Genomic DNA, 14,624 nt, shown 5'->3' with positions numbered 1-14,624 from the left:
TTACCCACACAATCACGAACAAGGAAGCAAAACTTCAACCTATCATCTACCACGTTCAAAGGTTAACTTATTCTGAACACTTAGAAAATTTCAAAGGAAAAGATGAGGAAAACTTCCACGCAGGTCGGATATAAGTAAAGCTAAGCCATCCTACTAAGTGTAAGTGACGGTCATACCCGCACAATCATGAAAGAGGAAGCGAAACAAACTTATAATTTGCCACGTTAAAAAGTTAACTTATCTAAGTACTAAAGAAATTACTAAGTTAGATCAAAACATGCGTAAAATAAACAAGGCAAAGAACTAACACAATCTTTATTTCATCAAATTCAAATATTACAAAGATAGCTATACAAAAGCAAAAAATCTACGCTAATGGTGGAAAGGGATCTTCAGAATCAAGCTTCAGGACCACTTCCACTTGGACCCGCTCCATCAGTAGAGCGTGGTGGTTCAAGGAAAGCTTTAAGGATAGCTAGCCCATCATCAGCAGCAGCGACTTCGTTCACCTTCTCCACCACCGGATGCGGGAAGGCGGCATACTGGTTCACTGCTTGGTCATAAACAACTTCAGTATTCACATCGTACAAAGGGAAGTTGGAAGGCGGGATGCCTTTCTCAACGAACCCTAGACCAAGCAGAAAACCGGCCTTTTCCCCATCCTCATGAGAAGCGTTGAGGGCTGCGCTCATAGCATCGTCATAAGATGTCTCTGAAAAGACCCGATGCACAACCTACAAAGAAAAAATACAAGTATCAGAACCTTTTCTATTTACAAAGAAAAGCGTAAAGACATGAAAAGCTTACCCGAGACAACGCTTCTCGAAGAAGCCATTCCTTGGCAACCAGAGCTTCTTGGAGGGCGGCTTGAGCTTGGGTACAGGCGCGTTCGGCTTCACTTTTATTAAGGTTGGCAAGCAACACTTCCTTTGCAGCAGCCTCTTCGACGCCCTTTAGCTTCCGCTCAGTGTGGTCAAGCACGCCCCTCTGGTCCAGGATCTCTTGGAGCTTCTTCGCGTCCTCCATCGCCAAGGCATCATGAGCCTGCTGGAGAGCCTCTAATTTGGCTTTAAGCTCTTCATTCTCCACGCGTAGAGGCTCGGCAACAGCTTCAGCCTTGGTGGCCCTTTCAGTTGCGTTCCTAGCAGTTTCCTTAGCCAGCCGAAGCTGTTCATTAACAGCTTGGGCAGCCTTGGAGCGAGCCTCGAGACGGGCCTGAACCTCAACTTCAAGGGCCTTGAACGCCTTCTCCTTCTCCGCAGCCGCGGCGGAGAGCCTCATATTCTCCTCCCGGACAGCCCGCGCCTGAGCTACTTCCTGAATGCGAGCTGCTTTTAACTTGTCGTTTTCACGACAAAGCAGCTCGACGCGCGGCTGCATCCGGGCCAGGAGAACCCGAAGCTCATTGCTTAGCCTACCCTCCTGGTAGCTAGCCATGGCTTCCCCCAACGCACCACTGGGAGCAGCGTGACGAGCCCACTCCACGCACTCCACAGGTGTGCGAAGGGTTGTTCCTCGGCGGATGTTCCATCGTGGAACATACACTTCATTGGAATCCGACACTGCAAAAAACAAAAAGCAGTTAGGAAAAGATGATAAAAAAATAAATAAAAAATATATATATATATATATATGTATATATATATATATGTATATATATATATATATATATATATATATATATATATATATATAAATTAGGCCAAAAGAACCCTACGCACCTGTAGGGTCAATAACAGGCCGATAGCCGCCAAACCCGTCACCTGAACCCAAGGGAAATCCGTCCAAGAGTTCAGGTAGATGGGAAGGAGGCAGAGGTTGGCGAGAAGCCCCATGCGTACCTGAAGGATCGGCCGTCGAGGCCGATGACGGAGGAGGCATGGTGAAGTTCGCCGCGGTCGCCGCTGCGGAGTCCGCAGCAAACGTAACCGCCGGCTCGGTGAAAGATGCGGTAAAAATGGCACTCACAGCCGGCGGTGACGTCATCACAGCTGGAACAGTCTGCTCAGAGTGAGCAACTGAACCAGCGGAAGCAGGCGCAGGCGCCTGGGTCGTCGCCTCAGGTAGGCTGACCAAGCCTACCGTCATTGGCGGAGAGGTACTCCTCTGCACTCCACCCTGGAATGCGTCAACATCCACGCCTGCACAAAAAAGATAAGTATCAATGATGGAAAACTATGAAGTTAAAAGACAAAGGAAGTTTGTACTTACGGGTTTTCTTGAGCCTGAAAGTGCGGACGGGCGGGGATGAACCCGATGGAGCCGGCCTCTTCACGTCGGCCACCGTTGTTATCCTGGGCTCTCCGGAGGTGACAATCGTTGCAGCCTCCGGAGCGGTCTTATCACCTCCGGGATTCCCCGCCACCTCTTCGCTCTCGGTCTCCGAATCAGACCGAGGCGCCGGATCGGCAGTGGAGGCCACCTTCTCCTTCCCCTTCCCGCCGGCAGCCTTCTTCTTCCGCACCAACGGAGGACCATCTGCGGATTCCTCATCAGAACATACGATTAGAGGAATTCCAGCAGAGGTTTCAACATTGAGGGGTCGAGGGTCGAATAGCACCATACCTGGCCGCCGGGCGCTAAGGATCTCGTGGCCTAGCGGATAGACCTCCACGAACCGATCCGCCGTTTGTTCTAGGATGGGCAACTCGTTCTCGTCTAGAGCACGAGTACCCATCCGAGCGGGACCGTCAGCCTCCCGTGGGTGCATGAGCGACTGCAAGTCGTTCCCCTCTGAAATAAACAGGAAAGAAGTTAGAAGAGATTCTAAATCAACAAAAAGAAACAAGGCATACCGTAAGGAACAGAGTTCGAACCGTATTCGAGGACGATCGGAATCTTTCGCGCATCCGCATTCTTCCACACCCGGCTCATCCCGAGCATCACCATCCCGGACTCCGCAAACCGGTAAACCGGAGATTGGACCCGGGATATCTTCGAGAACCATTCCGCCTCCTGGTAGTTGGAGGCGTGAAGGCTGGGAAGTGCTTGCCCGTTCTTGAATATCATGGCAAGAGGGATGGCGCGAGCGGAGATGTAGAAGAACTCCCGCTTCCACGAGCGAAGACTGCGCTCGGTTGCGCAAATCTTCAAACCCTTAATTCGGGTTATCAACGTATACCACCCCTGGATGCACCTCCAGGTGTAAAAGGTCATCAGGCGGTCAACATAGGGCTCAATGCCCAGGATCCGGCACACCCACTCGAAGTGCCGAATCTTGGCAATCGCCATCGGGTGCACCTCGGTCAGGTGCACACCGTGCCTCTCCAGGACACGGTACACAAACTTTGTCAATGGGAACCTTAGATTCCCATAAACAAAGAATGCAGCATATACCCCGATCTTGCCTCTGGGGGCATCGTACACCGTCTGATGGGGTTCAGGAAACTCAGGCTCGAGAGACTCGAGCATGAACTTCCTGACGACGTACTGATACAGATCGACAGGCAGAGCACACTGGCACTCACCAGCAGTACTCTTGTCATCGGCCGTAGATTCAAGATCACGAGACGACATCTTGCAGATATGAAAGAAGAAAACGATTTCAAGGGAATGCTCGACTGAAAAGATGAGTATTCGCCGGAAATCGTTTTGAAGATGAAGAGAGAAGTGAAAGTGTGAATTGCAAAGGACCCTCTCCCCCTTTATATACTAATCGCAATTAATGCGGTGAATTTAATGCGGAAGAGAGAGAAATCGAAGGTGCAATGAAACTATGACACGTGGCAAAAAGCAAGCTGGCAACAGCTGTTGAAAGGACGTGTACCATTAATTTCGCGGCCACGCGCCCGAAAAATCGCGCCCACGCGCCTGAAAAAGCGTCTGAAATGACCAGGTACTGTCACGTCACCATAACTTCCTGCACGTCCTGACACAGTCAGAAGAAACCGTCGCACGACGTTTCAGAGGTTTGGACTGTTCTTATCCTTTCACCAACTCTTCGAATTTCAAAATTCAAAAAGATTCAAAAGTAAGCGGGAAAATACCCCTTACCTTGGCAACCAAGTAACCATAAGACGGGTGCGGGTACAGTGTCAAGGAAAAACCCTTCACATACTTAGTACCCGCAGGGAATTGACGCCAGGAATACCTTGGAAGTAAAGTAACCATAAGACGAGTGCGGGTACAGTGTCAAGGCAAAACCCTTCACATACTTAGCACTCTGCAGGGAATTCAAACCAAGAAGGATCTTCTGGGCCATGCCTGCGGAAACGGGAATAACATCCCCATGTAACGGGAACGTCGAGAACTATATTGTTTGAAACTCCAAGATGGAATTGGTGGTTTTAGCATAGTTGATCAGTATGTTGAAAACTACCAAACCCCATGGAGAATCCACACAAGTGGGACTCAACGCTCCTGACTTGCGAGGAGGTTACAAACCTACCCGCTTCATACCCAAAGATCAAGCAGAAAAGTCGGGAATTTCTGCGTGACATCAGGAAAACCGCGGGAAGAATCACCACGGAAAACCTAAAAATTAAACCCTTTTCAAAACCCCTTGCTAAGTCCAAAAGTTCACCTCACTTATTAATAATTCATGAGAAGAACATTGGACTGGGGGGACTTGAAGAGGTAGGTCCCAGCAGAGCCCAGTTGGACCCGCAAGACTCACCCTGAACAGGGACGTCTGCGCAACGACCAACTGCTCCCGCAGGACCCACCATGCTCAAAGAACCTTACGCGCAGTACGCCAGCTGTACCCGCAGGGAAAGCCTCCCAATGGTGAAGTACCCCGCCTGTTCCCGCAGTTGCGGATACAAGCCATCAGGGAAGGCTACCCGCACTAACAGCAAGGCTACACGCACAAGGCACTAGCTACTTCAGTAGTCACATGAAGGAATGAGCAAGGCGGGAATTCTCCCGCCTAAATGAGCCAGTCCGTATGCTTCTGGAAGATCTTTTGTACTATACCTACTAAGGTATGGGCAGAACAGACGATTTGACCAGAACAGCCCATGAACCAATCACAGGGTGACAGCTCACCGACAACAGTACGAGGAGGAGCACCCTCTAGTACTGTTTGTCACTATTAGCCGCTGCCTACTCACCAACCCTTATGATGGGACGTGCGCAGCCTACAGTTGGTGGAACAGTGCGTAGCCGACAGTAAAGGAACAGTGTACAGCCGACCTTGTTACTGTCGGCCGTAGCCTATCCACCAACCAGCATGGCCTGTGCGTAGTCCACTGTTGGTTGAACATGAATACTATTCAGCCGGCTGTACCTTCTAGGAAACCTACCTTCGGCTATAAATACTCCAACACCTTGGAATGGTAAGGACATCATCTGATATCTCAATCTTATCTAGCAATCTCTTAATATACACTTATATTCAGAGCAATCTAGTCTGATTCTCACGCCGGAGGGTGGTCACAAGGAGGAACCCCCCCTTCTTAGTGACGAGCTTACGGTGTCTGTTTTGCAGGTCCCCTGAAGAACAACCTTCCCTGCTGGACCTCATCCTCGTGGGAAACATTACTTAACCCCCAGATTATCTATAATCTGCCCGTGGGTTCATCTAGTGTTTCTTCAACAAGTTTAATATAAATTTAGTTTTAAATATAGATATGGGATGATCATATAATAATATAATGCACTTGTTAAAGGACCATTTATGAATAAAAATTTTTATGGACCGGAAATGATTGTTTCTTATAAAAGCATGAGTGAATTATGCTGCTACATTTATGTTGACAACGAAACGTCAATGACATAATGCTTAAAAATTTAGTTTGGACCATGATGTACTAAACTTTAAGAAAAAGATTGGCAATTATCTCCATCTTTTTATGTACCTAGTACTACATAATCGATACACCCTTCGTACGTTGTCATGATGGTTGGATGTGCTAGCTGGAACAATTAACATACAACGAATAAGTTGTTATATAATTAATTTCACTTAGGACTTCTTTTAAGATAATATAATGTTACTCCTTTCGAGTTATTCAAGATCATTTTATTACAATAACCGTTGGAGCTAAAACCTGAAACTTAATTCATTTAATAAACAAGAGTCGAGAACGGATGCGCGCTCATTAATCTTATAAGCCTAATCAAGTATATTATTTATATGTATTTTTATAATAATTCAAAATATATTATTATAGTATAACGGTGATAAAAGAAAACTATATAGTTAGTGTATATATATTATGCTATACACAAAGTTTGGGTAAAGTTATTGTACAAATGAGGACAAAAATGAGAGGGATTAGAAACATTTACAGCAAAATAAATAAATAAATAAATAAAAACCTTACAAAAATAATGAAAAATTAATTAAAAAATCACAACTCAAAATTCAATAAAAAAACAAAAAAAGTAAAAGCACAAAAATGCTTCCATCGTCTTCCTCGTTCTAAAAAAAATTAAAACACACACACATACAATGTTGAGGAAAAAAGATTATTGTGTAGTGTTTATTTTCGTCATTGATTGTTTCTTTTTTACTTAACATTGTGTTTTTTTTTGATATTGTGTTATATAACTCAACATTGTGTTATATGTTCGGCATTGTGTTATAATTTGTGATCTATTGTGTTTTTTAATTTATTTATCATTGTGTTCTTTGTTTATTTTCGCCATTGTGTCTTTTTTCTTGACATTGTGCCTTTTCGTCGGCTTTTTTTTCTGGATCGGGAATGACGGGGGAACATTTTAATTTTTTTTTATTTTTTGTTTTTTTAATGTTTTGAGTTATGGTTTTTTTATTATTTTGTATGATTTTTTTAGAGTTTTTTTTTTCCACAAATTCTTCTCACACTTCTCATTTTTGTCTTCATTTGTATTTTAACATTCCCCTACAAAGTTATATATATCAAAAAAATTGTATATAAATGAAAACGAATTAAACCCGAGTCAAGTTTAACCTTTAAACATAGAGCTTGAAATGATTTGAGTTCAGTCTCTCTTAAATTAAATTATAGATGTCAAGCTCATATTCAACTCCTTTACATCGTAGATAACACTTTGATTCGCATACACTTTTTATGTCTAAATATGCAAGCACCATGTGAGAATGCCGGTGTCATGCGTTTTTATCATGCCATAAGCTTATTGAATGAATCATCATACAATAAAACATAAAACCATTTAGGGGTGTATGATTCAGTTTAAAACTGTAAAACGTTCAAACCAGACATCAATTTGGTTTCACAAACCATTTTTTCTTAGATTTTGATCGACCAGTTTTAGAATTTTCAAACTGTAGTGAACGGTTTTGTTTGCTGTCTATACCTAAAACCGAATTGTATAAGATCAGACTGGGCCATAAAAATATATTAAGCTATTTCATAAACTTAAAAACAGAAGATTAGGCTCTACGTAATTCTAACCCATTTCAAAACTTTTAGATGTTCAATACACTGGGCTAGTTCGTCTACATCTAGTAAGAATTGGGCTACTTTGCCTACATCTAGTAAGAATTCAAGCATCCAAGCCTCCAAGGGGAGTGTTTGTATGCCCTCTTTGTAAATTATTTGGCTTGTGCTAGTTATTTTAGTATTAGAATTTAGTATTAAAAGAACGCGGTGAGTCAGAACAGGGCTTGCACTCCATAGTATAATAAATAGATGTGAGTAATGAGTATGGTAAATTAGTTGCAATTCTATATACTAATTTTCTTTTTAGTGAGTAGAAGGATTCGAAGCATTTTAATTTATATAAAACCTTATCCAGCTAACAGGAAGGAAAACCGTGAAACCAAACTGGAACCTAACTATTAATGATGGTTTGTTTCGGTTTTAATTTTCAACAATTCGGTTTACGATGACCAAAAAATAAAACCTTTACGAACAGTTTGGCTTACGGTTTGACTTAAAAATCATCAAAACGAGACTGTAAACACCCCTAAAACCAACTATAAACGCAATTCATGTTTATTTTATTTCAAATGCATAGTAACATAGACATATTGCAACACACTTTTAAATAAAAGTCATAGTTATCAAATGTGATAAGCGCTCGAAACCGTTGAAGCTTCGCCTAGCGCCCAGGATAAAAGCGCCCAGTTTAAAAAAAAACACGCATTAAAAAAAGATTTAAAATATATTAGATATCTTAAAACTTGAATAAGTTCAACTGCCAAACATTAACCAATACTAAAAGTTTAAAACCCCCAAAACTTGAATAACATAGTTAAATACCAAAAATTAACCAATGCCAAAAGTGCAAAACCCCAAAATATCCAAAGCAAATTACTTTATACCCATCGCTAATTAAAATTAAAATCAGTTAAACAAAGCAAATTATTTTATAGCAATCTTGCAAATTAAAATCGGTAAAACAAAGCAAAACCATAATATAAGAACAATAACAAAATCAGATAAACAAGCAAAAACTAGAATAATCGATAATTATATACAGAGATTAGACTAAATTAATTAAATCCATTTTTTAGGTAATTATCATCAGTCGGTTAATGATCAATCCAAAGAAATCAAAAGTAACCAACAAAAAATATTCAAAAAACAGATTTATCTCCTAGTAAAACGCCTCGATCAGTAAGAGTCGGTTTACCATCGTGATGCAGTTTCGACTAGCAATCAAATGGCTCAAGAACACAATGACAGATTCCAAATGGCATGATATAGTTTTCAAATAAGCATGAAATTTCATGTAAAGTACAAATAATCATAGCATTATATGTGTATGTATATTTTTTTTAATCCTTGCTCTAACTGTTTACCCTTTAATCTTGCCAAGGGAGTTCAATAAAAGTAAATATCAGTTTTAAATTAACACATGTTGAGTACGCATCTACAAGCCTACATCCGACGGTAAGCTAATTTCCAGAAAGTACAAACTGCAAAGTAGAAAACATTTTGTAGTCAAAGATTTTACTTTTGTGGTTAAAGAAGAAAATTTAAGGATTCAAATTTGGTATTTTTCTTGTTTGGATTTTGAGAAAAGATAGATCTAGGGTTAAATTACGTAAAAAGGGTATCTAGTTATTTCAATCTCGACCTTAAACGAATAATAAAATCACAACGGATTTTAACCATAGTGGTCAACATTTTACCTTGCAGACATGAAGGCCATTCCAAAGAAGACGGCTTTAACAGCTTGTTTCTGTCCAGCATAATCAAATGCCAAAGGCAGCATTTCATGTAGTGTTAGAAAGGCCATAACTCCACCAACTGTTTTAACAGAAAAAATTAATAGTTACAAGAAACCATTAGATATAATTGGTGGTTAACTAATGATATGAAAAAAAATGGAAAACTTAGAACCTGATCCTAGTAAGCCCTCAAGAACCTCGGGATCTAGGCTGCTTGGAAAGAGGTATGCTGCAAAATGCCATATGTAATTATGTATTATGATAATTATCAGAGTTACAATTATTAATTAGCAATTTATTCATTCAGTGATATGAGAATATACGATACCTACAATATGTTGCAATTCATACCTACAATAATGACTCCCAAAGGCTCAGCAAGGCCAGAAACCGTTGCCAATTTAAACGCCTGCCATTTGCTGAAGCAAACAAACATAATTTTGTTACCAGTATAAGTCTTAACAATTTCATTTATGGTAAATTTTTAGGTCATAATTTCATGAGATATAATTTAAATAAATCTTAAGTAGTCTCACCTCTGTGTTGCAAAATAAACTGGAAGTGCAACAGCAACACCCTGTCAAAGCAAGACAATTAATTAACTGCAAGAATACGCGCACACACACACACAATATTATTACCTCGGGAATATTGTGCAAGGCTATGGCTAAAGCCAAATTAAGACCAACACGAAGACCCTACAAAAGAAATATGAAGCAGTATAAACATTCAGTTTCAAAATAACGAATGAATCAAGCAAAATATAGTTTCAATTGCTAATAATAGGTATAAATAGTTGTTTTATATGTATCTCCAAAAATAATTACATATTTACCTTGAGTGATCCGAGGAAAACAGCCATTCCTTCTGGAAAATTGTGTAAGCTTATGCCTGCAACAAAAAAATCATAGTTTTAAAAGTATTAAAGATTTAATGCATGAACTAAATTTATAACTACATAATATGAATTTTCATTTACATTTCAAATTGCATGAACAAATCTTACCAACTGCTGTTATAATGCCACTAAATAAAACTTGGCGACGATGCTTTTTCATAATATCTTTTCCACCTTCATCCAGTTGCTTCTGTTAATTTGAATAAAAGTTACCGTTATGTAAGCAACAAACAAGCCAATATATATATATATTCATTAAGAAAAAAATATTTGACCTTTTTATTTTTTGCGTCTATTGTAGGAGCAAGTGATGGTTCGGGGATAAAATTAGCTATGATGGCAAAGAAAATGACGCCTCCAAAGAACTGTGAAAATGTTAGATTCCTGAAAAGGTATATTTGCAATTTAAAAAGTACTGACTCACCCATATATTGCCTTTCAGGAAGCCAATGGAATTTATCGCGTTATGGGCTAAGTCAAAGAAGGATATGCTTAGCATAAGGCCTGCAGCAAAACCCTGTACCAAAAGTATTGAAATTTCTATGTAAAATGAAAATAAAATAAACGGGACTTTCAAACATACAAATTTGTGCAAACCTGTAAAAGTCCAAGCATCTTCAAGTTAGGAGCTTTAGTCAAAATTACAAAAAGCGCCCCTATTCAACACATACGATCACATGTTAGAATTAAAGAAGAAAACATAATTAAGAACTTGGATACTTAAACAATCATAAATACAATCAACAAATCACTTTATTGAATTATAACGGTTTCGTTTAGTCACCAATTATCGTAAAGTAAAAGCAACAATTATAAAGTAGCAAATGAGAGCGTTTATATCATTTGCTCAAGGATCTTTTCGTAAAACACAAGCATTCCTATGAAAACTGGTTAAAGATCTAACGCTATACATGATAAAACCGATCTTAATAAAAAGAACAATAACCAACTAGATTCCTTCGTCTACGACTATCGCCTACTAATTTGATTGAAACTTAACACAGAGATAACATAATTACAAGCATTTCTTCCCTAATGATGGATAAGATGTTCAGAACTCTAAAGCATCACAATCATGTAAAACCGAGGTGCAATTTGACTTTCGAGTATCGTACAAGCTACTTATCAACTCTAAATTGATCCAAATTGTAAACCTTCATCATCATCATCATCATCATCATCATCATCGTACTCAGTATATCCCACCAATAGCAATGCTATGGTAGGGTCTGAGGAGGGTAAGATGTAGACAGCCTTACCTCTATCCCATAGGGATAGAGAGGCTGCTTCCGGTGAGACCCCCGGCTCGAGAACCTTATGAGAAGAAATTAACAACCACATTAAACCTCATAGATTACTAACTAAACCTAGCCCTAATTGAACCAATTGACTAGGCTACAATAATCTCCAGCTAATACAAAACAGTTAAAACCCAATTTGCAGATAAAACCCTAATTTTCGAACTGAATAACGAACAACAGTTGAGCCGAATTGAGTACAATCAAACTCAATTCAGCAGAATTGAGTACCAGACAGTAAAGATAATATGATTAGCAAAGTATAATTGAAGAATTAGTTAGTAATTGACTGACTGACCTAAAGATGTGCTTAATCCGCCAACCATTGAGAGGGAAAGAGCAACCAATACTTCTGAATCCATCCTGAAACTGCTGGCTGGAAGAAAGAGGCTAAATGGAAGGATTGAATGATGGTTGTTGGAGTTGGTGGTGATAATATGCGAAACTGATGACAGCAGGTCTCCGGTTGCCTCAAATGGTTCCATATTTATTCCAAACCAACCAACGCAAACGTCATGTCCAAAACGCCAAAACAAACCCACCCCAGTCATTTTCTCGGATTCCCTTTATAATTATTAAAAATATTCATAAGAAATCCATATTATAGTTTTACTTGATTTTCGTTAACCTTTGCCAAAATGGGTGTTATGAATTTGTTTTATAAACCAAACATGGACAAACCGGTTTAAAACTTAAAACTCGATTTCGGTTGAAACAGGTTCGGTTTGGTCAGCAAATGTCAAAACCGGTTTATTATTGGTTTCAGTTCGGGTTGAAATCGGTTTCTTGACTAGGCTACGAGCGGTTTTGGTTCGGGTTTTGACCAATTTTTGCTTGGTTCTGGTTCCGTTAACCGGTTTGGAACCGATTTCTTACAAACCTGTTTGGAACCTACGGTTTCAATCGGTTTCTAAAGGAACTGGTTTTTACATAATCAGTTTCAAACCGGTTCGATTTTAGAGTCGGTTCGGTTAACCGGTTTCTTTGCCCACCTCTATTATAGAGGCATAAATAAAGCAAACAAAGCTAGTTAGAGTTAATTTTTCTTTAGAACCAATTAGAATGTAAAAATTACAAATGCTATTGATCAAATTGTCATTTTATATTATTATTGCCTACTAGTTCATAAATTTGGATTAGCACTACCACAATCGATTTGGCTAAAAAAAACAAGTATATATTACTTAATTGTTGTTACATATATTGTCAGAAAATGGTTTGGTTGTCGGGGGAGTCGTAGACCATCCGCTATGGCAACATGGGTGCGATTTAGACGGCAACATTGGTGAGGAACACCATAGAGGGGCGATTTGGGGTTGGGGGGGGGGGGGTATTGCGAAGAAGGGGCGATGTGGGGGAAGTGGTGGGCTTCCATCTCTCTATCTCTCTCTCTCTCACACACACACACACACACAGATATATATAATAGGGAAACAAAGGGACGACAAACCACAGCGGGGCGTTATGAAGAGGGGCAACAAACCTATATGAAGGTTATGTGGCAATGTGGAGGTGCAACGTTGCCCCTTCCACAGCGAACAACCTTATAGTTATCCCAAACTTGAACTTGAAGTGTAACACATAAAAGAAGAGTTGTCAGAAGCAAGGAGCACCTTATGACCGTTAAGTGAGTCTCGATGGAACGGAAGAAAATGACAGGTAATGGTAAGCCTAAATCGTGTTATTGGTATTACTCTAGGAAATGTTTTGTCACTCAACTATCTAGAAAGAAATCCTCACGCATGGACTCATGGAGTGTATGGTGTGCCTTCCCTAATATAAGCGAGAAGGATGGTCAAGTCCAACACATGTTAATATGAATACAAATGCTATGACTTATGATCGATATATGTTACATTATGGCATTTATTTTCATTTAAAGTAAGAAACCAAATACAAGGCATGTTTCTATGCGTCTAATATTATATTAAAGTGACATGGTCCCTTAACTGTTTAATTAAAAACTAATCAACTTTTTGGTCAAAATTAATATTAATTAATGTATTTTTTCAAACAATAAAATTAATACATTCACTTTTAAAGTATAACAATGTATTCTTGAGTTTTTTATCTAAGAGATTGAAAAAGAAAAGATAAGAAAATTTTTTTTGTTTCATTCTTGAGTGTTTTTTTTAAAAGAAAGAGTATGAAAAGAAAAGTTATGTCTTTTTTTTCCCAAAACTTTCCGGCCAAATATGGCCTGATTGTGAAAGGAAAGCTTATATATTACTAATTTACCTATCTTTTCCTTTCTATCTAACTTAAAAATAAGGACATAATTGTAAAGTTACAATTTTTTTTTCTATCTTTTCATTTTTATCTAATTCAAAAATGTAATTAACACTTTGTTTTTATTTTATTTTATTTAACTCGAGAATGTCTTTTAAGTATATAATTTTTTTCCTTTCTTTCCTTATCCAATCTTATTATTTCTCCAAAACTTTCCAGTCAAATATGGTATGTTTTTCTTTTCCTTTTTTTTTTCAATTCTTATGGTGAATTGAAATCTCGGTGACGATTTGATGAGTCGTGTAAGTTAACATGTTGGATGAAATGTAGTTAAGGAAATATTCAATTATTAATAATCTGTTTGACAAAAAAGACAACCTGTTCAATACCCGTTTTGTGATTTGAGTCCATAGAACACGATTTTTAAATCGTTTTAGCCTTTTAATCTGCTACATGCAAGTGTTTCAAAACCTAAGTAAACCCGATTTCTGACCGTACTATATGTCTTATCAAAACCTGTTGATAATTACATAATTACAATAATAGGAAAATAGTAATAAATGGAAATATTCTTAACTTTGATTGTAACTCCATTTGACTACACGAGTAGTCAAATGGCATAAATAGAAAATGGTCTTGAGATCATTATTACAGTAGGATATGATCGTACATATGATGTGATCATACATGCTTGTCAGATTATGGTAGGTAGATGTTTAATTACTTTGCACACAAAACTCATAGCTTGATTGAATTGAACATGATCGATTTGAGACATTTTAAAAAAAAATTACTTTACTTTATAATACTTTATATGATGCACTAATTTTATGCATGAAGTGAGGTGAACATATAGTTTATAGTTTATACCAGTCTCATAGTTGGAATTTGGAAACTTGGAATGAAACAGCTTAGCCCACATACTGAAAAAAGCACAACCAGCCCAACCCAAAAATAAGAGTGCTTTGTTTCTTCTTCCTACCCGTCGTTGCTTGTTGCTTTTAAATGGGCTGTGCGTTAAGATTTTGGCTTAAACCAAACTAAAAATCAAAAACTTGATTTTGGATTTTTGAAATCTCTCCGGTTTCGGTTTTTCAGTTTTGTCAATGGTTTGGTTCGGTTTCGGTTTTTGCAA

General features: G+C 38.8%; 1 protein-coding gene across 1 annotated transcript; it reads right to left on the bottom strand.

The window, feature by feature from the left end:
• Positions 1–8,609: 8,609 nt before the first annotated feature.
• LOC143590089 (zinc transporter ZTP29-like) lies at positions 8,610–11,672 on the bottom strand. The gene is made up of 12 exons (XM_077070678.1): positions 11,559–11,672; positions 10,560–10,618; positions 10,387–10,479; positions 10,238–10,327; positions 10,071–10,152; positions 9,900–9,955; positions 9,706–9,762; positions 9,601–9,641; positions 9,416–9,483; positions 9,237–9,293; positions 9,026–9,143; positions 8,610–8,809 (listed from the first exon to the last, which is right to left on the bottom strand). Exons 1-12 carry the CDS (start codon positions 11,620–11,622, stop codon positions 8,764–8,766), a joined length of 831 nt encoding a protein of 276 aa, XP_076926793.1. The 5' UTR covers positions 11,623–11,672; the 3' UTR covers positions 8,610–8,763.
• Between the last annotated feature and the right edge of the window lie 2,952 nt (positions 11,673–14,624).

Source organism: Bidens hawaiensis, unplaced genomic scaffold (assembly GCF_021521415.1).
Source record: "Bidens hawaiensis isolate Kalapana, Puna unplaced genomic scaffold, B.hawaiensis_p1.1 tig00038159_1, whole genome shotgun sequence".
Lineage (NCBI taxonomy): Eukaryota > Viridiplantae > Streptophyta > Magnoliopsida > Asterales > Asteraceae > Bidens > Bidens hawaiensis.
This window is presented reverse-complemented; position numbering and strand designations above follow the sequence as displayed.